Here is a 26,312-nt window from a genome sequence, read left to right on the forward strand (position 1 = left end):
ACCTATTTTACATACCTGGGCTTTTCACGGGAGGTGGAGGCTTCTTTGGCTTCTGCAAAAAAAAGGGAGAAATGTCAGTCGCTCACTCCAATGCTCGATCGGTTCACAGTATAAGACAGAACATTCTACTGAATTAGACAACCACGTTTGTACACAAACCTTGCACACCCTCCCTCCCAGTCATATGCACATGGGCTGCTTTGGTCGGCAGGAGCTGCATTACAAGCGGGTCCGAGTGCCCAGACACATCCAAGGAAGCAGCACGTCAACGTGTGCAGCATGGTGGTCCCAGGAACTTTCACTCCCCACGCAGACAAAGCTTTTCAGGCGTTAACCAAGCCAGTTTCAGCTCTTGAAAAGGCATGGGAACGAAGAAGAGCTCCTGGATCTGCTGCCCCAGGCAATTTATAAAGAACTAAAAACGCTTTTAAAATGGCGTCAGCAGCCACTGGATGGGCCCATGGCGAACATATGAGAACCACACTTTCCTCTGGCTTTTGCATCTGCCTTAGGCCTAACTTTATGCAGGCATTTGGTTGAGTCCGAGCAAACCAGCAACATCTATGGGGCCCCTGCTCCCTCCCAGAAATCCACTCATGTGTTCTGCTCTGGACCTGTTTGTATTGTTATAGTCCGTTACCTCTGTTATAGTTTTAATGTTAGCATTATTATTGTTGTTATGAAAAACTAAGTTCCATGTACTGTTTTCTACGTTTTATGTAAATCGCCCTGAGCCTCCGGGGAGGGTAATATATAAATACAAAAACAAATACATAAATAAATAAATGACTTGTAATTCTGTATGTCTAGCAATCTAGCCCAGCTAATCTCAATCTTTTGTCTGGTCATGGCCCTTTTAGAGGGTCTTGTCAGGCACCATGGCCCCCTGCAGTAAGCTGGTCACTTGCACAATTAAGCTGGGCTAAGAAAACACCTAAGCTAAGAGTGAACTAACTATACTCTACATACCTTGCCTTATATATACACAAGACAGATGGCTAGAACGTTCGACCCAGAGAAGAATGTGTATTCATTTTTTTTTTCTTGAATGCATTAGTCCTGTCAGGTTAGCGTTATGTGACTGAAAGCTGATCAGGAAGCCAGATCGCTTTCCTCTTGCTGCAAACATCACTTTTCCTCTTGCTTTTGTATCTGCCTTGGGCCTAACTTTATGCAGTTTAATTTAGGAAACAGCAAGCAGGAACTTACGGGGAAGTCTTTATCCAATTCGTAGATCTGAACAGCAAAGTTGTCCGGGAACACACCTTCTTTCCCATTAAGTTCTCCTTTCCACCATCCTGCCTCTCCGGTATCCTAGAAGAGACATTTGCTTCAAGTTTACTGTGAGTTTACTGAGAGTGTTGTTTGTTTTCATTTCAGATTTTCAGATTCAGAAAACTTTATTGGCATAGAATTCGGTATACATACCACAACCAATGAATTTCAAATAACAGGCACAAAAGACGTAAAACAAACACATCCTAAACCAGCAGTTCTCAACCGCTCGGCCGCGGCGACCCCGGCAGTGGTGGGGTCGGCGTGCACACGCATGCAGTATTTACACACACTTTTGCGCTCGTGCAGGTGCACAGTAGTTGGGGCGGCGTGGAGGCAGCCACTGCGATGCCTCCTTCTTCGCTGGCCTCTTCTGCCTGCCGCCTGCTGCCGTCGGCCGACGCCGCCCGCTGCTGCTACCAAACGGCTCGCAATCACTGAGCCAAGTGCCCTCTGGGAGACATATTCAGACAGGTGGTCCCCTTAGACCCATGTTCCCCAACCCCTGAGCCGTGGCCCGGTACCGGGCTGTGATGCCCTCAGTACCAGGCCGCGGTAGGGGGGAGGGAGGCACGGGTGTTGGCGTTCCAGTGGAGCTCCACACCTGCGTGTTTGCGCCTGCCAGTCAGCGCCATGGTGGGTGGGGGAGATGCAGGCGCCGCGCTGAGGAGGAGAGGCGCCTCCCCCCTTTGCTTTTGTACCCGTGCCTCCCGCTGGTGCCCGGCGCCTCCCTCTCTCCCCCCCTCAGTCCCCGGGCCTCCCTCACCCACTGGCCCGAAAAAGGCTGGGGGCCACTGCCTTAGACCCACCAGGCCCAGACCACATATGGCCTTGTAGATTAGAACAAAAACCTTGAAGCAAATTTATTTATAATTATTTATTAAAACACCAAAACGTTCAGATTGCCCCTGACCTGGAGGGTCCAGGCTAGCCCCAAATCATCTCAGATCTCAGCAGGGACGGCCTTGTTTAGCACTTGGATGGGAGACCACCAAGGAAGTCCAGGACTGCTACGCAGTATCCTGCAATGTTCACCTCTGGCCTTGAAAACCCCTTAAGGATGTCGCCATAAGTCAGATATGACTTGATGGCACTTTCCACCGCTGTGTTTGCCCATGAAACAGCCATGATGCTCCTAAAACGTTAACCCTAAACTCCATTGGACCTGGGCACCTTCCAAGAATCACTGTTTTGACATGCTTAGCTCAGTCTCTTTCTCTCCTGTTTCTTACCTTACTTATTATCTGGATAACGTCGCCTTCCTTAAAGCTAAGCTCGTCTTCGTTGGACCCCTCATAGGTGTACAAAGTCTTGCAATATTCTTTCACTGAAAGGAAGCAATGCAGAATTAAGCTGGCGTCAGGGATTCCCAACCTCATGAGCTTAAAAATCGACAAGAGCTACCGTGCTAAAATGTGCTTCATTTACATGGACCTAACAACACAGACACCTTAAAAAAACAACAGGGAAATGATTAATAAAATCAGAGTCCAGTAGCACCTTTAAGACTGGCAATTACCTTGTAAGAATCTTTCACACTGGTATGGAAACAGATGGGGCAAGCAGCATATGGTGGTGTGGAAGCCTTTGATCACTGATACAGGCAGTTTTATTTCTCCCATGTTTGTGTGAACAACAACTGAATTTCAAGGGGATTGATTGGCTGTTTTGGTAAAGAATGATCACTGGCTATATTTGTATGTGTGACACAGTTTACTAATGTAACCGGATTAATTTTTGCTATATATTCCCATGGTCATGTAAGGAGTTTTTAGTCTGAGGAAGGGTGCTTGCACTTGAAAGCTCACGCCTTGAATAAATCTTTGTTGGTCTTAAAGGTGCCACTGGACTCTGGTTTTATTGTGCTACTTCAGGCCAACACGGCGACCCATTTGAATCTAGGAAATTGTACATTTGACCCACTGCTGCTACATGCAATCAGCACCAGGACTAAGGGGGCCAACAACAAGCAACATAATGGGAAACAAAACCCCAACCTGAAAAACAGGCGAGAACAAAAAAAGGTTAGGGATCGAATCAAGTTTAGAAAAATAGAAACAATTTATTAGAGTTCAAATGTTTAAAAACCGTAAGAGAGTATCAGCTGGCACACGTAAAAGACTTTGACCTAATGTGTTTCGATCTAACAGATCTTCATCAGATGTCAATTATACAGAAGCACACACGTGTAAGTAACACATTTAGACAATTTTCAATGGGGGCGGGGGTGAAAGAACATATTTGGTCTGATATGGCTAGGTCCAGTCCCTGCAAGGTTTTCATATTAGCAGAATCCTCAGCCAGCAAATATTTCTGATTCCTCCCCTGGGTATTGGAGAATCCTGCTGAGTGCTTCTCTGAGGAAAGGTCCAAAAACCACCAGTGAGCAGGGCATAATGCCACTAAGCCCATCCTCCAAAACTGCCACTTCCTCCGGGGGATCCCATCTCTGTGATCTGGAGATGAGCTGTAATTCTGGAGATCTCCAGGCCCCGCTAGAAAGTTGGCAACCCTCCCAGGGGGCTTATGCAGACCACTGGATGGGCATGTTCTCTGCCCAGAAAGAAGAAGAGCAAGGATTCGTAGGTAGAAAAGCGGAGTGTGTTGGAGCCACGGGGAAGCAGCAGCTGACGGAAAGGCAGCGGTTATGCAAAAGTTTTGCAGAGAATCTGGGGGGTGGGGAGAAAGAGAGAGACAAGGACTTGGGTGGTCAAGCTGGGGGGGGGGACATTAGCAGCAGTCCCGGGCATACGTTATTTCTATGATGTGAATTTAAAGTACAAACGGACTGGAAAGGCAAAATATAATGAATAACTACTAAACACAAACTTGCTGTCACCAGTTCCCTCCATCAGGGCTGAACGTCAGTGCCGTGACATCATGGCCTGTTTACAAACATTCTAACCGCTGAGACAAAAGGTCTCAAGCAATGAAGAATCTAGGGGGGTAATGAAAAGTAGCTTTGGCTGGGGGGGGGGGGAATCCCTACCTAGGCTGCGAGTCGAATAATGGAAGATTTTTGACCTGAACAATTTTATATGCAGAAGTTCAAATAGTTTAAATGAAAGGGGGGAAGGGCGGGGGGGGGGGGGGGGGGGAGAGAGAGAGAGAGAGAGAGAGAGAGAGAGAGAGAGAGAGACCAGTTATACCTTTTTGTTTGGTTTCCGCTTCTGCTTTTGTTGCCTCTGTCACAGTTTCTGATTTTGTGACACTAGGAAACTGGGCTGGCTTTGGTCCGGGTGAATGACTAGGTAACGGCTGTGGGAATTTGAAAGAGAAAAGTGAAACATGAGGATTGACTGCTGAGAGCTTTGAGTTCTTTCTTCCTTATCTTTTGAGCGGCTCCTGACTCAGCCTGCCTGGCCATCTTTAAACCAGGCTTTCTCAACCAGGGTTTCTTAAAATCCTGGGGTTTCTTGACAGCCCTGGAAGTGTTTCCTCAATAGGTGGGAGTTAATTATTTGTTATGTATTTTTAAAATTTGTTAAACATTTATTCGGCAATATGACGACCTAACCCCTGCCCTCCCCAAATGGCCAATGAATGGGCCTGGAGGGGCCCCAGATGGGCATGCATACAGCCATCCTTTCCCAACCATTTTCTACACAATCTTGCCACTTCTGGGGTTTCTCAAAGCCTGTAGAAGGTTTCAGGGGCTTCTCAACAGTTAAAAAGTTGAAAAGGGCTGCTCTAAACTGTCAAAAAACCACAAAGCATTCTGATTTCAGAGAGACTCAGCTCTGGATTCATTCTGCACAATGGGGTGAAAAGGAAAGGAACCTTCATCCAGTTCTCCAGTAAACTGTCTAGGCCTTTATGCCATTAAAGGTACTTCGACTCTGACAAGACACGAATCCTAGCATCTTAGAGGCCAACAAGATTTTGGGGTTTGCGCTTTTTAAGAGGCAAGGCTCCCACTGTCAGATACAAAGGGACCTTTTCCTTCTCAAAAGCTCAGGCCCTGAAAATCTGGTGCCACCGGAGTCTTCACTGTTCTACTGCAGATTAATCTGGCTGCCCTGATACAGAACGCCGTGACCTTCAGACTGCCGATGGCAAGGTTTCCCCAAGAATCACCAACCAATAAGACCAGGGGTAGGTAGTCAAACTGTGGCCTTCCAGAGGTCCATGGACTACAATTCCCATGAGCCCCTGCCAGCAAATGCTGGCAGGGGCTCATGGGAATTGGAGTCCATTGACTTCTGGAGGACTGCAGTTTGACTACCCCTAAATAAGACTACTGCAGCACTAAAAGCATGCTTGAGGATGAACGCAATCTATAGTTGTGTCCTCCAGCCGGCTACTGAGGCTGCTGTTGCAGAATCTGGCAACCGTCGCTTTAAGAACGCATCTATCCAAGCTCAGGCCATGGCTGCAGAGAAGTGCCTAGTGCTGTTTCCAGTCCTGAGATGCTACTCGAGTGCCCTGCCGTCTTTCCGGCTTATCCTAAGAGAGCGGCAGAATCACCTGGGGAGAACAGACCGCAGGAGACCAAAGAGGAAAGCCTGAGACACTGGATCTGTAGCTTATACTCTGGAGTCGCTGTGGCAGGCTTTCTCAACCAGGGTTTAGTGAAACCCTGGGGTTTCTTGATGGCCCCGGAAGGATTTCCTGAATCAGTGGGAGCTAATTCATTTTTAATGTATTTTTAAAATTTGTAAACATTTGTCGGGTGATAGGACCGTATGTGGCCATGCTGACCTGCTCCCCCCGCAAATGGACAATGATGGGCCTGGAGGGGGTGGGGAGGGGAGGGGCCTGGGTGGGCGTGGACACAGCTCTGCTGCCCAACTAGGGTTGGTTGGTCCGGCCGCCTCAATGATCAGCAAAGCCCAAGGTGGCCAGCACTGCGGTGAGGAGAGGAAGTGTGCCGCCGTTGCCCGTCCTCTCTACGCCATGCCGCAGTGCTGATCTCTTACGTGCCGCCTCGGGCTTCGGTGATTGCCAAGGCAGCCAAACTGAGCCGAAGCCCTCAACCCAATTCCCAACCATCTTCTGCATGATTGTACCACTCCTGGGATTTTCTCAAAACCTGAAGACTGTTTCAGGGGCTTCTCAACAGTAAGAAAAAGTTGAGAAAGGCTGTCCTAGGCTCTGGCGAACATGGCATTCACAGCCAGAGTAGTTCAGCAGTGGAATAGGCTGCCTAAGGAGGTGGTGAGCTCCCCCTCACTGGCAGTCTTCAAGCAAAGGTTAGATACACACTTTTCTTGGATGCTTTAGGATGCTTAGGGCTGATCCTGCGTTGAGCAGGGGGTTGTAGATGGCCTGTATGGCCCCTTCCAACTCTATGATTCTGTGATTCTATGGCATGGCCACAAACATGTCAACAGATTCCACTTTAGACCCAACAGCTGCAATACCTTATCGGGCTTCTTCTCTTCTGAATCGTTGCTGGGCGCCCTGGTTTTCAGCTTCACCGAACCCTCTTTGAAAATGTCTCCGAATCCAACTCCTCGGATCTTCTTTGGTTGCGCTATCTGTGCATTTCCGGACTCGCTCCCGTTTCCTGGCGAGGTGACAGGTGAGGCGGGGCCAGTAAAAACAGCTTCTGGAAAGTTGTCAGAGGGGGAGGAAAAAAAAAACAGACTGATTATCTCTGTGGAATGCTATTCTTAGTCCTTTCTAACTACGTCCGAGTTCTGACAGCACAGTCTGCTTCGGACTCCTGTCCCCTCTTCCCTTCATGGGTGCCACTTCCCTCCTACGCTTCCGGATTTGTGGTCATCACAGTTCACTGTGATGTCCAAACTGGACAAGCGAACGGATACTGCAAACCACAGAAGAAGAAGAAAACCCACTGAAAATCGTGATTTATTACTCGTGGTTTATTACTCGTGGTTTATTACTCGTGGTTTGGTGGAGGACCGCAGTTGGCCACAACCACAGCCTGTACGTCATTACGTCTCTCTGCAAACACAGAAACAGGGGGAATTGTAACAAGGGGAGGGAGGGAACTCACGAGCCCAAAGCATGTGCCTGGGAGAAAACCATGGCGCATTCTTCTGGACAAGGAAGTTTTTGAGCGCAACAGCTTATCAAAGGTTTGTGCATGAATGGTATCGGCTGTTTGCGTTCCAATTAGATAAGTTCCTGGCTTGGTAGGCTCGTTTACAGTTTGCTCCCGGTCTTCTACCACACCTCGGACAGGACGTGGCTCCCCTCTCCGGGTGCAAACGTGTCGCGACCCCATCATTCCTTCTCACAAAACCCTGACTCCCCTGGAACAGAGAGATTCCAAAGAGATGGAGAAAAGAAAGAGGAATGGTGCTGTGGGACGAAAATGTTATTCCGACTGAGCTTCCTCAGGGCGATCTGCGGAGTACAAAACCAGCAAGGATCCCGCAGAAACAGCTCTGAATGCATTCAAGATGCAGCTGATATCAAGATGCAGCCGTATCACCACCCTGTTATTCCGTGAAGGTTTCCCATCCAAAAACTAGCCAGGGCCGACCCTGCTTAGCTTCTGAGATCTGATGACTTCAGGTTAAAAGGTAAAGGTACCCCCTGTGCAAGCACCGGGTCATGTCTGACCCTTGGGGTGACGCCCTCTAGTGTTTTCTTGGCAGACTCAATACGGGGTGGTTTGCCAGTGCCTTCCCCAGTCATTACCCTTTACCCCCCAGCAAGCTGGGTACTCATTTACCGACCTCGGAAGGATGGAAGGCTGAGTCAACCTTGGATAATAGTAGTAAAGGTAAAGGTAAAGGTATCCCCTGTGCAAGCACCGAGTCATGTCTGACCCTTGGGGTGACGCCCTCCAGCGTTTTCATGGCAGACTCAATACGGGGTGGTTTGCCATTCCCTTCCCCAGTCATTACCGTTTACCCCCCAGCAAACTGGGTACTCATTTTACCGACCTCGGAAGGATGGGAGGCTGAGTCAACCTGGAGCCAGCTGCTGGGATTGAACTCCCAGCTTCATGGGCAAAGCTTTCAGACTGCATGTCTGCTGCCTTACCACTCTGCACCACAAGAGGCTCCTGACTTCAGGCTAGACTGAGGCTATTCCGATCCCGACTGCTTTTCTATCCCACAGATCCCTATGAGCAGGGGTGGTCAAACTGTGGCCCTCCAGATGTCCATGGACTACAATTCCCATGAGCCCCTGCCAGCGTTTGCTGGCAGGGGCTCATGGGAATTGTAGTACATGGACATCTGGAGGGCCACAGTTTGACCACCCCTGCCTGTGAGGAAGTTCAATGTGAAATAAATAAGAAGCTAACATTCGGGAACCAAATTTTTCTTCCCCACGCACCGTTATTTTTCCTTTGTGTCCTTGGCTCCAATTGGTTTCTTCTAACGGAATTCCAGAGCCCCGAAACTACACCCGGCCTCTGTTTTGCAAAGTAGCATAAAAAGCCCTCTTCTTCTTATCCTTAGAACGTTGCTTCGCTTAACAAAAGGAAGAGCCCCATCTCATTTCAGATTAGGTCCTCAATATTAAAATTTCAATTCTCTGATTTTCAGGCAAAGGGGGGGAAGGTGGCAGAAGAGTGTGATCTCACCGGATCTTGTTGAAGCCAAGCAAAGGGGAGACCACCAAGGAAAACTCTGCAAAGGTGTCACGTGTTGCCTGTGCTGCTTGACCTGCCTTGCCCTGGACTGTTCTGATGTCATAACCGTTTTTTGTGCTTTTATCTTGTATTGCTCCTATCGCTTGGCCTGCCTCGTTTCCTGTCCTATCTACATATCACTGGGGTCTTTGATCCCGTATGAGCATCTGATTCATTGTTGATTGATTTGCACGGGTGTGAATGTAGCTAGTCGGCTCCGAGTTTTATGGAGAGGCACCGTGATTGAAGCGGTGGGAATGGCCATTTCCCCCACCATCTTTGGGGCTTTGCCGGTGCCTGCTATTGGGTCAGGAAAATGCCTTCACGCCACAACCATTGGGGGGGTGGGCAGATAAGGGGGCCGTAGAGGTAGGATCTTTAGTCTGATCAAGAGCCCCGTGATGACCAGTTCGTTAGTCCTTCAATAAAGAGGTTTTCCTTCAATGATGGCTGCTTATTGGGTATAATCAAGAGAACCTCTCAGGAAAAAAGCAATGGTGAACCATTTCTGCTTCTCACTTGCCTTGAAAGCCGCTTGTTGGAGTCCCACATGAATCTGTCTTATACTGAATCAGATCATTGATCCACCCAAGATCAATACAGTCTATTCAGACTGGCAGCGCCTCCCCAGGGTCTCAGGGGTCTTTTCACATTGCCAATTATCTGGTCACTTTAACTGGAGATGCTGGGAATTAGACTTCCAGCATGCCAAATGGAGCCACAGCCCCCCCCCCCCCCCCCAAACTTGTCAGGGCATACATATGTAACTTTCTGACAGTATCAGGCAAGTCATGGCAAGCAAGTGAGGCCAGGAAGTTTGCTTCCAACAATCAAGAATGACAAATTAGTTCAGATTCCTTCAACTATTTGCCTACTTGTGTGGCTCTTAGCCAGTGAACCCCAACCAAGCCTCACACATGCTTAAGGCTAAGAACATCCATACTAGTTTGTCAACGGCTCTTACGGCTGGAGCCAATGGGTGCTTGTGGTTTTTCCAGGCTGGGTGGCCGTAGTCTGGAAGCTTTAGTTCCTGAGATTTTGCCAGTAACTGTGGCTGGCATCTTAAGAGGTAGGAAAGGGCCGGATGGGAACCTCTCACTGTGACATAGATTCCCATCTTGCCATGTCCTCCTTCTGAAGATGCCAGTCGCAGTTGCTGGCGAAACATCAGGGACTTCAGCGACCAGACCACATTAGCCACACAGCCCAGAGAACCCACAACAACTGTCCTATTCCTGACGGTCAAATGTACTCCCCTCCACTATTCTGCTCAAAGGGGAGCACCAGCTTATGGCCAAAGCACGCAATACCGGCATCATCCGAGCAGGCTTCTTGGGAGTCTCCATCGTCGGATGCTTCTAGCTCTTTCACAAAGTTCGAAGGAAACAGGCCTGCTTTCCCGTTCAGCGTCCCACTCCACCAGCCTTCCTCCACCTGTGGAGAGAGCAGGGTCTCACATTACCAATGCTGCAATTTAGAGCAAAGCCCACACGGCTTTAAACCATCTATCTCTAGAAACACAGTGCACTACAAGAAAAAAAATCAGAGGAACACTAAACATGACTGCACAACACTCGGTGGGAAACAGGCTCTGCCTCTTTGTTAGAACAGATCTCTTCGGCAGCAGAGACTCCCTTTCGGAATATCCCATTCAGCTTAGCTAGCCAACTCTGCACCGACGTAAAACAACAGCCACAAGAGGGAGTGCAGCTGCCTTGGACAATATGTCCACGGGGAAAGCCACACAAACGCAAGCACCAGCAGGGAAAGCAAAGCAACAAGGATTCGTGACACCCTTTGGGCATGCTGTTCTTCACGAAACAAAAATGGACAGGGCTGCCACCATCTGCAGGTTTGGCTCGCAGACTGTGGTTAGCTCCAAGCGCCCACCTCTGATCCAAGGCCAGCACAACAGCCCTGAGAGGTGTTCTGTGGACTTCAGTGTCATCCTCCACCCTTCCTGCTTCCTGGCCTTGTGGGGTGATGGGACAAGAGTCTTGGAACAGATGCCCCTCTGCTAGGGTACCTTGGGAACATCACCTCCCCCCCAGTCTCTGAAGGCATGGCTGCCAGGGTAACAGGCCCCACAAAAGGCCTCCAGAATGAGCTTCCTGCCACAAGCCCTGCTGCCAGGTACAGACCAAGGGAACAGGCACAGGGTGGGACTTAGAAGCTTGTGGAAAGGAAGCTGAGGCAGACAGAGATCCACATGTGCTCCGGAGAGCCAGTTTGGTGTAGTGGTTAGGCACAAAACGGTGGGCACAAAACGGGGACACGCAGCCTTAATCAACACATTCATTGTGATCATTTCTGTGTTAGAAGAGTTGTTTTTTTATACTCTGCTTTTCACTACCTGAAGGAGCCTCAACCAACTTACAATCACTTTCCCTTTCCTCTCCCCACAACAGACGCCCTGTGAGGGAGGGGAGGCTGAGAGAGCGCTGACAGGACTGCTCTGTGAGAGCAGCACTATCAGGACTGTCACTAGCCCAAGGTCACGCAGCTGGCTGCATGTGGGGGAGCAGAGAATTAAACCTGGCTCTCCAGATTAGAACCCATCGCTGTTAACCACTACACCAAGCTGGCTCTCCTGCAGCTACCAAGCATATAGAAGAAGAGTTGGTTCTTATATGCCGCTTTTCTCTACCCGAAGGAGTCTCAAAGCGGCTTCCAATCGCCTTCTCCTTCCTCTCCCCACAACAGACACCCTGTGAGGGAGGGTTGGCTAAGAGAGCCCTGATATTCCTGCTCGGTCAGAATAGCTTTATCAGCATCTTGTCAAGCCCAAGGTCACCCAGCTGGTTGCATGTGGGAGAGTGCAGAATCGAACCCGGCTTGCCAGATTAGAAGTCTGCACTCCTAACCACTACACCAAACTGGCTCTCAAATATTCAAAACATGTTGTTTCACAGCTTTCTTCTAATGCAAAATTGGAGATCCACAGCATCCATCCCATTTAGAGGTCAGGAAATTGTATTTTCATGGTCAACAATGCACAGGCCCCCAATGGCTTACCTCTTCATTAATATCTATGACGTCTCCCAATTTCAGCTCCAACTCGTCCTCATTCTGAGGGGTGTACTCAAACAAAACTTTGCACTGCCGCTTTTTCGATCCTGTGGAAGGTGAGAAACGGGTCAGCGCAAAGGAAGCAAAACAAACTGGCAGATGGTAACACTGTGCAAGCTACTTTATATGAGATGCTGTCCATGAAATCCTGGTTAGGGCAGATTTCCAGTTCCATCTTGGTCCTCCCTCCCTGCTCTCGCTCCCCGGATCAAGACTCAACCTATGGAAGAACTGATGAAGATCCGGAAACGATCTCTGCTGGCCTTCTAAAACTTTTTTACCATTGAGAAACTCCTGAAACAGTCTTCAGGCTTCGAGAAACCCCCGAAGTGGTACGATTGTGCAGAATATGGCTGGGAAGCAGAGCTGACCTGGGGCCTCTCATCTCCCAGGCCTATCACTGGCCAATTTTGGGAGGCGGGGGGGGGGGGGAACAGGTTGACCATATATGGTCTTAAAAGTAAAGGTATCCCCTGTGCAAGCACTGGGTCATATCTGACCCTTGGGGTGACGCCCTCTAGCGTTTTCATGGCAGACTCAATACGGGGTGGTTTGCCAGTGCCTTCCCCAGTCATGATCGTTTACCCCCCAGCAAGCAAGCTGGGTACTCATTTTACCGACCTCGGAAGGATGGAAGGCTGAGTCGACCTTGAGCCGGCTGCTGGGATTGAACTCCCAGCCTCATGGGCAGAGATTCAGACAGCATGTCGCTGCTTTACCACACTGCGCCACAAGAGGCCCTTATATGGTCTTATCTCCTGATAAATATTTCGCAAATGTAAAAAATATATGAAAACATTTATTCTCTCCCCAGGGTTTCGTGAAGCCCTGGTTGACAAAGGCTGGTCCATGCCATCTGGTGTTCTAGCTACAAAGCTAGGGGTTTTGACCTAGATAGCCCAGGCTAGTCTGATCTTGGCAGAAATTCAGGATGGCCATGCAGGGGCAGACAAATCACTTCTGAAGGAATCCCTTGCCTTGAAAATGCCACAGGGTTGCCAGAAGTCAGCTTGTGATTTGACAGCAACAGAAATAAGCCAACCAATCAAGGGGGATGCTGAAACAAGGGTGTTTCCCCTTCCAGAGCTGGCACCCCTACACAGGTATCGGCTTGTGATGTCCCGTTTGGCCTACAAACTAGTATGTTGCTACTCCGGATCAAGGTACAAGGGTTGTATCCTGTTAAGATTCCTTTCTTAGAAGTCACTAATGTGAGAGACAGAGGCTATTTCTGAACCCACTAGAAGCATGCCAGAACCACAGAGACTCCAGCTCTTAAATTCTCCACTCGTGGTTCTGAAGATGAATTTAAGTATATGCTGGGAAAGAAGAAGAGTTGGTTTTATACCCTGCTTTCCAGTACCCGAAGGAGTCTCAAAGCGGCTCACAATCGCCTTCCCTTCCTCTCCCCACAACAGACGTCCAGGGAGGTAGGAGAGAGCTCTGGCAGAACTGTTCAGTGAGAAAAGCTCTAACAGGAATAATGCCAATAAAGGCTACTTGGCTTGTGAGCCCTAGCAGGAAGGTGACGAGCCCAAGGTCACCCAGGTGGCTGCATGTGGAGGAGTAGCGAGGAAATTCAACCCGGCTCTCCAGAACATTGCTCTTAACCACGACACCACGCTGGCTCCCACTCTGTTGTAAAAACCCTCTCAGAAACAGTCTCCGCCAGCTTCTGGGCCTGCAGGGAAGGGGGATGACCGCTGAGCCAAGGAAAATGCTACGTACTCCTCCGGAAGCCCTTGCACTGGGGGTGGGGTTGGAAGGCTCCAGTCGGAAGGCCGTACGTGCTCATCCGCTGGACGAGGCTGGCGACGTTCCCGTGCCTCTCGCTCTTGACTGGCAAGCTATCATCTTTAGGGTCTGGCTCCTTCTTCACTTCCTGAAAGAGATCGTTTATAGGGGGGGAAAAGGATTAGATTCTTCTCGCGCTGTAGAACTGCTAGGCTATAAAACTGAACCGGGAAACAGGACAAGTCACGGGGGGGGGGGGGGGGGGAAGAAAAACCAGCCCAACCAGCGGTTCGGTTTTACATCCAGATGAAAGAATACTCGCGACACCCAGATGTGGAATCTGCAATTGGAGCATAGCCTGCTGTGATGACTCAAAGGGAAGGAATTACACGGGCAAACAGGAGAAAGCAGCACTGCAAAACGGCTCTCAAAGCAGACAGGCAGTTTGAGCCACGGATGTGGCATGAATTGGATACGGAGTCGGGTTGCACGGTTCGGCAAGCATCGAAGCTTTGCTGCTCACCAAAGTGGCCGAAGCATTCCGGAGCGCACAACCTAATACAGACGCTGAGCACATCTCTTTTCCAAAGGGAAACACCCGTGTTTGGCACCGAGCTTCCGAGCTCCGCCGTAAACAGAATAAAATCACTCAGACTTCGAACACCCCTGCCGGTCTCCAGTCCCAAGTTGCTTGCCCAAGCGACTCAAAGCCATTGGTCCCATAAGCAGGCTAGGAAGCACATGACGCTGCCTTAGGCTGAATTAGACGCTCAGTCCATCCCGGTCGGTATTGTCTATTCAGACTGGCAGCAGCTCTCCAGGGTCTCACTCAGAGCTCTTTCACATCACCCCTGTCTGGCCCTTTTAACTGGAGACACTGGGAATCAAACCGGGGGCCTTCTGCATGCCAAGCAGAGTCTCTCGCACTGAGCCATGGCCCCTCTACAAACTGAGAAGAGCCAAGAAGAGCCAAGAATGTCTCTCTAGTTCAGGGGTAGTCAAACTGCGGCCCTCCAGATGTCCATGGCCTACAATTCCCATGAGCCCCTGCCAGCGAATGCTGGCAGGGGCTCATGGGAATTGTAGGCCATGGACATCTGGAGGGCCGCAGTTTGACTACCCCTGAACTAGTCCCTGAAAAGGAAGAGCGACCAAATTGCTTCCTCATTTCTGTTTGCTTCTGCTGGACAATCTTCTTCCTGTCCTCGTTCAAAGAGACTTTCGCCGAAATTCACCAAGCTCAAGTGCGGCTGACCCTCGAGAGCCGTGCTGGCAACAGCTCAAGTATACGCGTGGTGGCTTCCAGAATCATAAAGGACAGCAGATCAAATGCATCCAAGGTACATAAAAAGAAGCAGCTCTTCCTGACTTTAAGGATCTGCATTCTTCAGCAAACCAAGGAGCAAGTGCCCAACAAAACAATGGGAGGAGGAGAGTGTCAATTGTTCCACACCTTAAAGAAAGCATCGAAATTAAAAAAGCATCCTTCATAGTCAACCATCATTTTCTCTAGAGCAGTCCAAAATCTTTTAGGGGCTACAGATACCCTATTGAGCGCAAGCATGGTGTCGTGGTTAAGACTGGTGGTCTGTAATCTGGCAAGCCTCCTCCTCCACGTGCAGCCAGCTGTGTGACCTTGGCCGGTCACAGTTCTTTCAGAGCTCTCTCAGCCTCACCTCCCTCACAGAGTGTCTGTTGTGGGGAGAGGAAAGGGAGGGCAATTGTAAGCCGCTCTGAGACTCTTTTGGGTAATAATAAGGAGGGTAAAGAACCCAGCTATTCATTTTCTCTTGTAATTGGTTCCCCGGCCGCGACAACCCCCTAACGCACGCAAATTTCTTTGAACTGACAGAAGAATCTGCCTGCCAGTTTCTGACACGTATGCAAAGTTCAACGGCAGTATCTGAAAGAAAGATCTTTTCCTAGAGCACCAATTAAAACAAGCAAATTGTTAGAGCTAACTTGTAATTTTTTTTTAAAATCTCTCAATTTACTGTCCATATGCCATACCCCCTAAAGGTTCTTAAAGAATTCATGCATGAAATGGTTGAACTCATAGAATCATAGCGTTGGAAGGGACCTCATGGGTCATCTAGTCCAAACCCCTGCACTATGCAGGACATTCACACCCCAATCGCTCTAAGCAGTAATGTGCAATTGGCAATCAAAGGGCCAGAAAAACCAGGGTGGGTTTTTTTAAAAGCAGGGGTGGGGAGGGGTGGGATGGAAGGGAAACTCAGGATGTTATAAGCTGACCAACCTAACTTCAGGTGCAAGTAAATTGGTGGAAACCAAGTGGGGAGGGGGAGAGAAAGACAGAAATATTAAGCATATAGAGCAAGGGTTGCCAGACTGTGTCTCTCAAAATGTCCATGAACTACAATTCCCATAACCCCCTGCCAGCTAGCAGAGGCTGATGGGAATTGTAGTCCATGGACATCTGGAGAGCCACAGTTTGGCCACTACGGATATGGAGGAACCAGATTTGCTGAGGAAGTGTCTGTGGGGCTTATGTACAGTCTTGTACGATTAATCTTTTGATGTTTTTCAGTAAACATGTGGGTAAGGGAGATTTAATAAGTGTTATATATTTAGACTTATTTAGACTTAGACTCCAAAAAACCCTGATAATCAAGTCTCTCACCCAAAGTCTCGAGAATGCTGATTTAGTCTGTAGCAGCAGTGGAAAAAAGGGGGCAAATTCTGTACTAGGGATTATGAGGGGAGGGCCTGAAAACAACATCAAAAGCATCACAATACCTTTATACAGATCTATGGTTCGGCTGCCTTTTGAATACTGTGTATTGTTCTGCACTGTGCATTGGAACTTCTTTGGCCCTTTCAAAACAAGGATGTTGGAAGTGGCAAAATTACCAAGGGATTGGGGGGGGGGGGGAGGAGGAGGAGAAGAAGACTTGGTTCTTATATGCTGCTTTTCCCTTCCCGAAGGAGGCTCAAAGCGGCTTACAGTCGCCTTCCCATTCCTCTCCCCACAACAGACACCCTGTGGGGTGGGTGAGGCTGAGAGAGCCCTGATACTTCTGCTCAGTCAGAACAGTTTTATCAGTGCCATGGTGAGCCCAAGGTCACCCAGCTGGCTGCATGTGGGGGAGTGCAGAATCAAACCCGGCATGCCAGATTAGAAGTCCACACTCCTAACCCCTACACCAAACTGGGAGACATCCTCCTAAGGAAAAACTACTGAGATTTTTTAGCGGGGAGAGAGATGATAGCAGTAAGAAATTGCATATTGTGGAGAAAAATGGAGACAGCAACGTTTATCGTCTCTCAAGATACCAAAAACCTAGAGATACTCAGTGAAGTGGATGGGCAAAAATTTAAGACAGTCACAGTTCTCTTAGAGCTCTCTCAGTCCTACCTACCTCACAAAGTGCCTGTTGTGGGGAGAGGAAGGTAGCGCAACCATAAGCCACTTTCAGACAGGGTGGAGAAGAGGGAAATGCAAAAACCAGCTCTTCTTCTCTTCTTCCTACACATTATGATCAACTCAAAGAAAATCTGACAAGCGGTTTGTGTGATGATCCAGCCCGGCTATCGTGTGCCATGACCGTGAAGGGAAATACTGATGCGAGAAAGCCAAGCAATTTCATAAGCTAACCTTAAGAGTAGCAATTTTTTCCAGCGCCGTGCTCAAACAAAACGTTCCAGGGAAATTCTCTCCAAATGTGTCCTCTAACTGCAATGACATTTTAATTTATTAAAGGTGTGAGTGTGGACGGGGGGGGGGGGGGGGATGTCATTTTATTTAATGCTTATCTAAGATAGTACCAAATAATACCTCTTAGCTAGAATTCCTCTTTGATGGCATATCATGTCAGCTTTCCAACCTTAAACAGCTTTTCATTGTCTCAAAAAACACAATAATCTGTGCTATATAGCCATGACAACCAAACCCAAATCATAGCTTTCAAACAGCCTTCTCAAAAGGCAAGTGAACAGGGAGACGTGCAGGCTGTTAGCAGGGGAATTACAAACTCCTCTTTGGCCTTTTCTCCTGCAACACCACACCCAGCAGCTACAAGCTTTTGCTTTTGCTACGGCACGGAAGCCAGAATAAAGAGGTACGGTAAACTCAACTCCCAAGAAACTTTGTGGACATAAAATATGCCCTTACACAAACTAACAATGACCCTGGGCAATATTTCTGGACACGCATAATGATTTTTTGGGGGAGAGGGGCAATAGAAATCTTTCAGCTGGTCAATCCCACTTTGCACATGGTCAGGACCGGAGATAATTAAACCTGGAAAGTACCAGATCCTCTCTCCCCCACTGGCCTTGACCTCTACAATTTCTCCATGACAAATTTTAAAACCTCCGTTAAAACAAGCCAGTGTTTCCTTTCTTTATTTGTGTTTATATACTGCCCTTGCTTGCAGCTCGGGACAGTTTACAGAAAACATTGGATGAGTAACAGTACAGAGTAAGCTGGATAATTGTGTCAAGAATCATAACATCATCAGTCATAACATAACCTACCATGTTCAGGTGGCAATTAGGATCGCAATCCCATCAAGAAGGTTTATCTGGATAAGAGAGGGTGTTCTGGGGGCCCAGTAGGTGATACCACTGGCCTCAACCAAATGCCTGAGGGAAGAGCTCTATTTTGCAGGCCCTGCAGAACTGTAAGAGTTCTTCTGGGAGCTCATCCTACCATCTCGCCCTGGTTGAGTTCAAATGTGTTTCCTTGGGGCCAGGGATCACTAGCCAGTTGGCATTGCCTGAGAGCAGTGCTCTTCGGGGGGCATAGGCAGAGAGATGGTCTGTCAGTCACACTGGGCCCAGATGCAAACAGACATCCTGCAAGGTAGGTGAGGCTGAGAGAGCTCTGAGAGAACTGTGACTGGCCCAAGGTCACCCAGCAGGCCTCAAAGCACCTTAGAATTGCCTGCCCTTCCTCTCCCCACAACAGAAACCCTGTGGGGGTAGGTGAGGCTGAGAGAACAGTGACTGGTCCAAGGTGACCCAGCAAGCTGCAGGTCGAAGAGGAGTGGGAAATTAAACCTAGTTCTCCAGATTAGAGGCTGCCACTCTTTAACCATGACACCAAGGTGAAATGATTTAGAATCATAAAGTCAGAAGGGACCTCCAGGGTCATCTTGTCCAACCCCTGCAGAATGCAGGAAATTCATAACTGCCCACCCACAGTGACCCCAATTCCATGCCCAGATGATGCCTCCCCACAGCTAGAATCTCTGCCCAGTCTGGTCTGGAAAATATTGTTGTTGTTATTGTTGTTGTATTAATTGCCCGTTGCTATCAGCAAAGCCATCCTGAGGCCGGTTTCATGAGATAAAATCTCACAGCATAAGGTTAAAAATTTTTAAATAACAACCCAGCAGCCAAGTCCTGATCCCCACCCCCCAAAATACAATATCATTAGCCCTCCTCTGTGCCTCAGGGGACAATCCAGGTACACAGATGACTAAGCTCACCTGGTCTGGAGGGGTCCCTCTGATCTTCCTTGCCCTGACCTCAACCAAAGACCTGGCAGAAGACCTCCATCTTGCAGGCCCTGCAGAACTGTAAAACCTCCTGCAGAGCCCTTCCGGGAGCTCGTTCCACCAGGTCGGGGCCAGGACTGAAGGGTGAGGCCAGGTAAACCTTCCGAGGGCCAGGAACCAACAACAGATTAGTACTGGTAGACCACAAGGCCATGAGGGAGCATAAGGCAACAGGTGGTCCCTTAGATATGTGGGTCCCAGGCCACGAAGAAATTGCCTCCTGATCCCAAAGTGGTGATTGGCATTTCCCTGGGCATGCAAAGAAGGGCCACAAGAGCCAAGCACCAACACAGTCCCTTCTGCCCACCCACTCACCATCTGCCCAAGTTCACAGAACCAGCATTTCTGCCAGAGGGCTCCCTAGCCTCTGCTTAAAAACTTCCAAAGAAGGAGAACCTTCTTCATGTGTGCTTTTGAGTGGCAATTTTCACAACCTATTTTAACTAGTGCTTCCCCCGGAACTCCTTTCAAAGCTCCTGAATCGGCCGTGGAGGAAGGCCGATTTTGCCTGCAGGTGGGAAGTTTGATTCATATTCCCAGAGGAACAAAGCGGTTTATTTTCAGAAGGCAGTGGCACTGGTGGGCCTGACAAACACCTATGGCGTTCTGTCTTCAAAGAATGGTCGCTTAGCCTGGCTGTTTTCATTCCCAAAAGCTGCCAAGCCAGAAGGGAGTTTAGTCCAAGCGCAAAACCAGAAGTACACTGTTGCAGAAGCATGCCGTGCCGGCTCAGATGATATACCAAAGATACCTGCACTGGCTGCTCTTTATATGCAGATCGGTTTGCATTCAGCTTTTATTCATCATGGTTTTATCCCATGACCCTCACAGAGGAGCACACTGTTCTCCCCACCTCTATTTCACTCTCACAACAAGTTAGGCTATCACAGGGGTGACTAAACTGTGATCCTCCAGAGGTCCATGGACTACAATTCCCATGAGCCCCTACCAGCACGGTAATTGTAGCCCATGGACCTCTGGAGAACCACAGGTTGGCTACAAGAATACAACTGACCTGCAGTCACCAAGTGAGTTTCTTAAATGAGCACCTATTTGAAAGCAGGACTCTCTGGTCCTAGTCTGACACGAAAATGCTTCGTGTAGTGGTTAAGAGCAGCAGCTTCCAATCTGGAGAGCCGATTTGATTCCCTGCTCTTCCACATGCAGAGAGTTGGGTGGCTTTGGGCTAGTCGCAGTCCCGTTAACAGCCATCCTCACAAAGCAGTTTCTCTCAGAGCTCTCTCAGCCTTACCTCCCTCACTGTTGTGGGGAGAGGAAGGGAAGGCGATTATAAGCTACTTTGAGACTTTTTCAAGCAGTGCAAAGTGGGGTCTCTTATTCCACACTGACCCTAGCCTCATAAAAAAGTCTCACCATATTCTTCTCTTTACAGGCCACTGTAGAAATGAGATATTCCTGGTGCACCTAAGCACAAGAAGAGTAGACATGATCCCCAATAAATCCGTGCCATAGTAAGGATGGCAGAGACAGACATGTGAAAGCAAGCAAGAATAAACACGTGTAGACAAGTGAAGGTTTTGCCCGGAAGCTCTCATCGGATGCTTCTGGCTCGTGTAACACATTCTCTCAATTAAAGCTTGGCATAATTAGAGTTGCCAATGACAGGAAAATATTTTGAGCTGCAACAGAATTCCTACTAGGGATGTGCGCGATCACCGAAACCCAAGTTGGCGTGTAGGAGGCCAGCTGGGATCCTACGCGCCGCCAGGACGGCGAGCTGAAGCACACATCCCTAATTCCTAATAATTCGGCCAAGGCAACTACTCCGATCTGCTGGAAATACAGCCTTTTTGAGCTGTAAAAAGCAACCCTGGAAGGTTTTTGGACTGTTACCTCCTAAAAATACCTGTGTTCTGGCGGGTGCACCGGTTATAGGTAAAGGTATCCCCTGTGCCAGCACCGGGTCATGTCTGACCCTTGGGGTGACGCCCTCCAGCGTTTTCATGGCAGACTCAATACAGGGTGGTTTGCCATTCCCTTCCCCAGTCATTACCGTTTACCCCCCAGCAAGCTGGGTACTCATTTTACCGACCTCGGAAGGATGGAAGGCTGAGTCAACCTTGAGCCGGCTGCTTGGATCGAACTCCCAGCCTCACGGCCAGAACTTCAGACAGCATGTCGGCTGCTTTACCACCCTGCGCCACAATAGCCAAGCTTATAAAGCTTGCCTTCCTCTTTGCTTTTGTTTGTTCTATTTCAGCGTTGTCAATAAAGGAATGACTTCTCAATGCAACTGCGCAAATGCAGGTTCACTAAAGTTTAGTGGCGAAAGGCGACAGCAATTAAATACACAGGATGCATTAGGCGCCTTCAAGTGGCTTCCTGCGAATGGTGACCCTTTGAATCGCTCTGCCGCTTAGAGCAGGGGTAGTCAAACTGCGGCCCTCCAGATGTCCATGGACTACAATTCCCAGGAGCCCCCTGCCAGCGAACGCTGGCAGGGGGCTCCTGGGAATTGTAGTCCATGGACATCTGGAGGGCCGCAGTTTGACTACTCCTGGCTTAGAGCCTTGCAAACTGAAAGCCGTGGCTTCCTTTATTGAGTCAAGCTATCTCATGACAGATGAAGATGCTGAAGAAGAAAAAGAGTGGTTTTTTTTTTATATCCTGCTTTTCACTACCCAAAGAAGTCCCAAAGCAGACTACAAATGCCTTTTCCTTCCTCTCCCCACAACAGACACCCTGTGGGGTAGGTGGGGCTGAGAGAGCTCTAAGAGAACTGATATGTGAGAAGAGCTCTAAGAGAACTGTAACTAGGTGCAAATGGAGGATCTGGGGCTCCAACCCAGTTCTCCAGATTAGAATCCGCTGCTCTTTAATCGCTACACCATGCTGGCTCTCTTACATGCATTTCTGTGCATATACTGTGACCATGACATGTGAATTCTAGGTTCTCAGGAAGGCAGTCTCCAGGAGAAGACCTAGATATGAGCCCATCGGCAACTTAAGAGACCTACGAGATTGGGGGGGGGATTTATAGGCTTTTGAGAGCCAAAGCTCCCTGCAGTATCTGACAGGGAGATCTGACTCTCAAAAGCTTATACCCCACAAATCGCATTGGTTTCTAAGGTGATACGGTATTAGGATCAAGGTCTCCATGCTTTCAGACGCCTAAGAAAACCAGGCAAAAAGTAAAGCCCAAAAACTGTACTTAGTACACCTATCGGCTATCAGCCGGGTGCTGGAGTCCTGTGACCTGCCTGTCTTCTTGGAGCTTCCATGTCTATAACCTGGTAGACTTGGAGAGGACACCAATAATCTGAGCACCAATTTCAGACTCTGAATTGCCTCCCTAGAGATGCCTCCCTAGGTCATCCGGCAACGGCGGTGGAAAGTTCTGGCAAACGACAGCCGGGTTATGGCGACCACTACGGAAGGATTCAAGGCAAGAGATGAAGAGAGGTGGTTTGCCATCGCCTGACAATGCATTGCAATCCCGGACTCCTTTGGTGGTCCCCCATCCAAGGACTAATCAAGGCCAGCCTTGCTTTGCTTTCGAGATTTCGTGAAGCCCTGGGGTCTCTTGACAGTCCTGGAAGGGTTTCCCGAAAGGGTGGGAATTAATTAATTTTTAATCTATTTTTAAAAATTGTTAAACATTTATTGGGCGATATGACAACATACGGTCATGTTGACCCAACACCCCCTCTCCCAAAATGGCCAGTGATGGGCCTGGAGGGGGTGGGAAGGGGAGGGGCCCCAGACGGGCGTGTCCACAGCTCTGCTTCCCAATCATATTCGGCACAATCGCACCATTTCTGGGGTTTCTCGAAGCCTGAAGAATGTTTTAGGGGTTGTCACAGTGAGGGGTGGTATATAAATTAAATGAATGAATAAATAAATTGGTAAAAAAGCTAAGGAAGGCTGCTTGAGAAGCTCACTCGGGCTTTGTCTGGGTGGCAGAAATGACACCAAAAGACACAAAGCCAACACCATCCTCAAGCCACAAATCCCCCAAAATTAATCTTTAGAGCAGGGGTAGTCAAACTGCAGCCCTCCAGATGTCCATGGACTACAATTCCCAGGAGCCCCCTGCCAGCATTCGCTGGCAGGGGGCTCCTGGGAATTGTAGTCCATGGACATCTGGAGGGCCGCAGTTTGACTACCCCTGCTTTAGAGTAACTGTTGTACCAAATGAAAACGCTGAACACATTCCTATGCCCTCCTCTATCTCCAAAAACCCTAGGCTATCTGGTGTTTGCTTTGCCACAATAAATATAGGAAAGATTTGGGTGGAAAATACTGGGATATGGATTTTCTTCCCTTTTAAGGAAGAACACATGTGTCAGAAACTTATTCACAGAAGGCAATTTTTACAAAAATGCATTTTTGCACATCAAGTTCACCATCGTCGGCATTGGGGTTGAAGAAAAGGCTGACAGTCAGAATCCAGCTGTGCCGTCATTTTAGAAACCAACCCAAGGAAAAACACACAGACTGTGCAAACTTCCTGAATACAGGCACGGACTTTTGCTGTGCCGCCAGAAATACCGTTCCCTAGTGCTTAAATCTGAACCAGGCAGCTTTCCTACGTTCACCTGAATTCGTAAGAGTTAGTGTATAACTTTTTTTTTAAAGCGCCAGTTCCTAAACACAAGCAGAACAAAACTGAAACACAACCAAACAGCTGTCCAATGCTGGGGAAAGTTCAGGCTTCGCAAAAGCGTTCCCTTCGTGGCATAGCTTGGCGCAAACGCTCGGCTTGATCGCTTTTAAAATCCAAAATGAACTTAAGCAATAACCATTTAACCGGGGTTACGCAACGGCTGACAAAAATTTACAGGCGCGCTAGATCCACTTTTTAAGCAAAGAATTAGGTGAACTTACCGAGTCTAAAGACATATTTGCTCGAACACACCCAGCGGCGCATGAGCGTGTGTGTGTGCGTGTGTGTTGGGAGGAAGCTTAGAACAAAGATGCCGCGGTGAGCAAAGTTCAAGCATTAACCCGGCCAGCTTCCTGGTTCCATGCTGGGCTGGCCTTTGGTGGCTGCGCCCACCTGAGCAAGCTTTCCGACAGGAACGGCCAGGTATGGCTCCAGGTCACCAGCCCTAGTTAACAGCTATATTTCATGCATGGCAACTGCTAATTAAATCCCGCCATTACTCCTCCCTATGGTGTAGCTGCCCTGAAAAAGACAAACTTGTTCTACCCTATGAATATTCAATCACTCTGGTCTCTAACAGCAGGAGCCTTCAAGCTGGGGTTCCCCACCTCCGCTTGGTGTTTTCGATATTTGGACAACGGGTTAGTTCGGGTTGTTACATATCACAGATCTAAAAAGAAATGTTTTTTCAAGCTGCAAGGGGAACGTGACGGAGGAATGTTTGTTTGGTTTATGAATTACTAGTGATTGTTTCTGCAGCTGAACCGGTTCCTTAGCTGTGCACGGAACAAGAACATGCGTAGTTTTCTTTTTCCTTAAATTTTTCTTCTGACTACATCAGCCTTTCTCAACTTTCTGATTATTGAGAAACCCCTGAAACATTATTGAGGCTTTGAGAAACCGCACAAGTAGCATGATCAGGCAGAATATGGTTGGGAAGCAGAGCTGTGGACACGCCCACCCAGGCCCCCTCCCCTTCCCACCCCCCTCCAGGCCCATCATTTGTCAGTTTGGTGTAGTGGTTAGGAGTGCGGACTTCTAATCTGGCGAGCCAGGTTCGATTCTGCGCTCCCCCACATGCAACCAGCTGGGTGACCTTGGGCTCGCCACGGCACTGATAAAACTGTTCTGACCAAGCAGGAATATCAGGGCTCTCTCAGCCTCACCCACCCCACAGGGTGTCTGTTGTGGGGAGAGGAAGGGAAGACGACTGTAAGCCGCTTTGAGCCTCCTTCGGGTAGGGAAAAGCGGCATATAAGAACCAACTCTTCTTCTTCTTCTTCTTCTATTATTATATTTAGATTTATTGCCTGCTTCTCCCCAAGGGCTCGAGGCAGGTTACAATGTTTTACTAAAACCCCCAAAGAAAACCCTTTAAAACAGGCATAAACATCCCTTAAATACAATATTAAAGCCCGTAAAAAAACCCAGAAAAGATGCTGCGGCAAAAAGCACATACCCAGTCTGACAACCCCGTAAAAATACACATGAGCAGGGAGAGGGTGAACCGAGAGCACTGATGTAACTCGCTACCACCACTCATGTAGGTCACCTTACCCGATAAATGTTTAACCAGGCCTATCAAGAAACCCCAGGGTTTCATGAAACCCTGGTTGACAAAGCCTGAACTACATTGTGAATGCAGTGGGATTTTTCAGTTTAGAAAAGAGACGGCTAAGAGGGAATCAGACACACAGAGCTGGACGAGACTACAAAAGGCCATCCAGTCCAGCCCCCCCCCCCCCCGGCTTCTCACACACTCCTCACAGGTGCTCATCCAATCTCCTACAAACTTCCAACGAGGGAGACCCCACAGCTCTCCGAGGATGCACAATAGGGGTTTGTGAAATTATGCATGGGATATGAAATGTGAAACGAGAGAACTTTTCCTCCCTCTCTCAAAATACTAGAACTCATGGACACCCAAAGAAGCTGGTAGGCATTAGATTCAGGATGGATAAAAAGGTAACACTCCTTTACAGGACGAGATATTAAAATGGGAAGTTTGCTGCCAGTGAACAGATACAATGACAGCCACAAGCACACACAGCTTTAAGAGATTAGACAGATAAACAGAGGACAGGCCTTATCAGTGGCCAGATGTCATGGTAAAGGGAACCTTCACACTCAGAGGCAGTAAACCTCTGAATCCCAGAGCCAGGAGGCAACATCAGGAGAACGCCTCTATGCCCTGTTACTGGCCTTCCAGAGGATCTTGTTGGCCATTGAGTGGGACAGGATGCTGGACTAGATGGACCACTGGTCTGATCCAGCAGGGCTCTTCTGATGTTCTTACAAGTAGGAGTCCTCAGCCTCTGTGCCCTGTGGTTGGCTGTCCAGTGGAACTGCTTAGCCATCGTGTGAGACAGGATGCTGGACTAGATGGACCAATGGTCTGATTCAGTAGGGCTCTTCTTATTTTATTCTCTTTTCATATACAAACCTACCCCCTTCACTCCAATGGCCCCTGGGGGCCCTGCTTTGGTTGCTCCTGACATTTGAGGCTTGATGAGAGGTGACTTGAGAA

General features: G+C 48.7%; 1 protein-coding gene across 9 annotated transcripts in view; it reads right to left on the reverse strand.

Moving 5' to 3' along the window:
- CD2AP (CD2 associated protein) overlaps positions 1-26,312 on the reverse strand; it is a 101,563-nt gene that overhangs the window by 25,168 nt on the left and 50,083 nt on the right. For 3 of the 9 annotated variants that reach the window (XM_077317471.1, XM_077317511.1, XM_077317452.1), the window contains 8 exons: positions 13,628-13,781; positions 11,846-11,946; positions 10,141-10,264; positions 6,639-6,826; positions 4,425-4,533; positions 2,508-2,602; positions 1,210-1,314; positions 16-52 (listed from right to left, as the gene is read on the reverse strand). In XM_077317471.1, coding sequence (XP_077173586.1) covers positions 16-52; positions 1,210-1,314; positions 2,508-2,602; positions 4,425-4,533; positions 6,639-6,826; positions 10,141-10,264; positions 11,846-11,946; positions 13,628-13,781 — 913 coding nt within the window. Of the gene's footprint in view, positions 1-15; positions 53-1,209; positions 1,315-2,507; positions 2,603-4,424; positions 4,534-6,638; positions 6,827-10,140; positions 10,265-11,845; positions 11,947-13,627; positions 13,782-17,252; positions 17,331-24,006; positions 24,151-26,312 lie in introns of those variants that run through there. The other 6 variants (XM_077317442.1, XM_077317433.1, XM_077317480.1 and 3 more) reach the window with 4 other exon arrangements.

This window comes from Paroedura picta, chromosome 1, assembly GCF_049243985.1.
Source record: "Paroedura picta isolate Pp20150507F chromosome 1, Ppicta_v3.0, whole genome shotgun sequence".
Lineage (NCBI taxonomy): Eukaryota > Metazoa > Chordata > Lepidosauria > Squamata > Gekkonidae > Paroedura > Paroedura picta.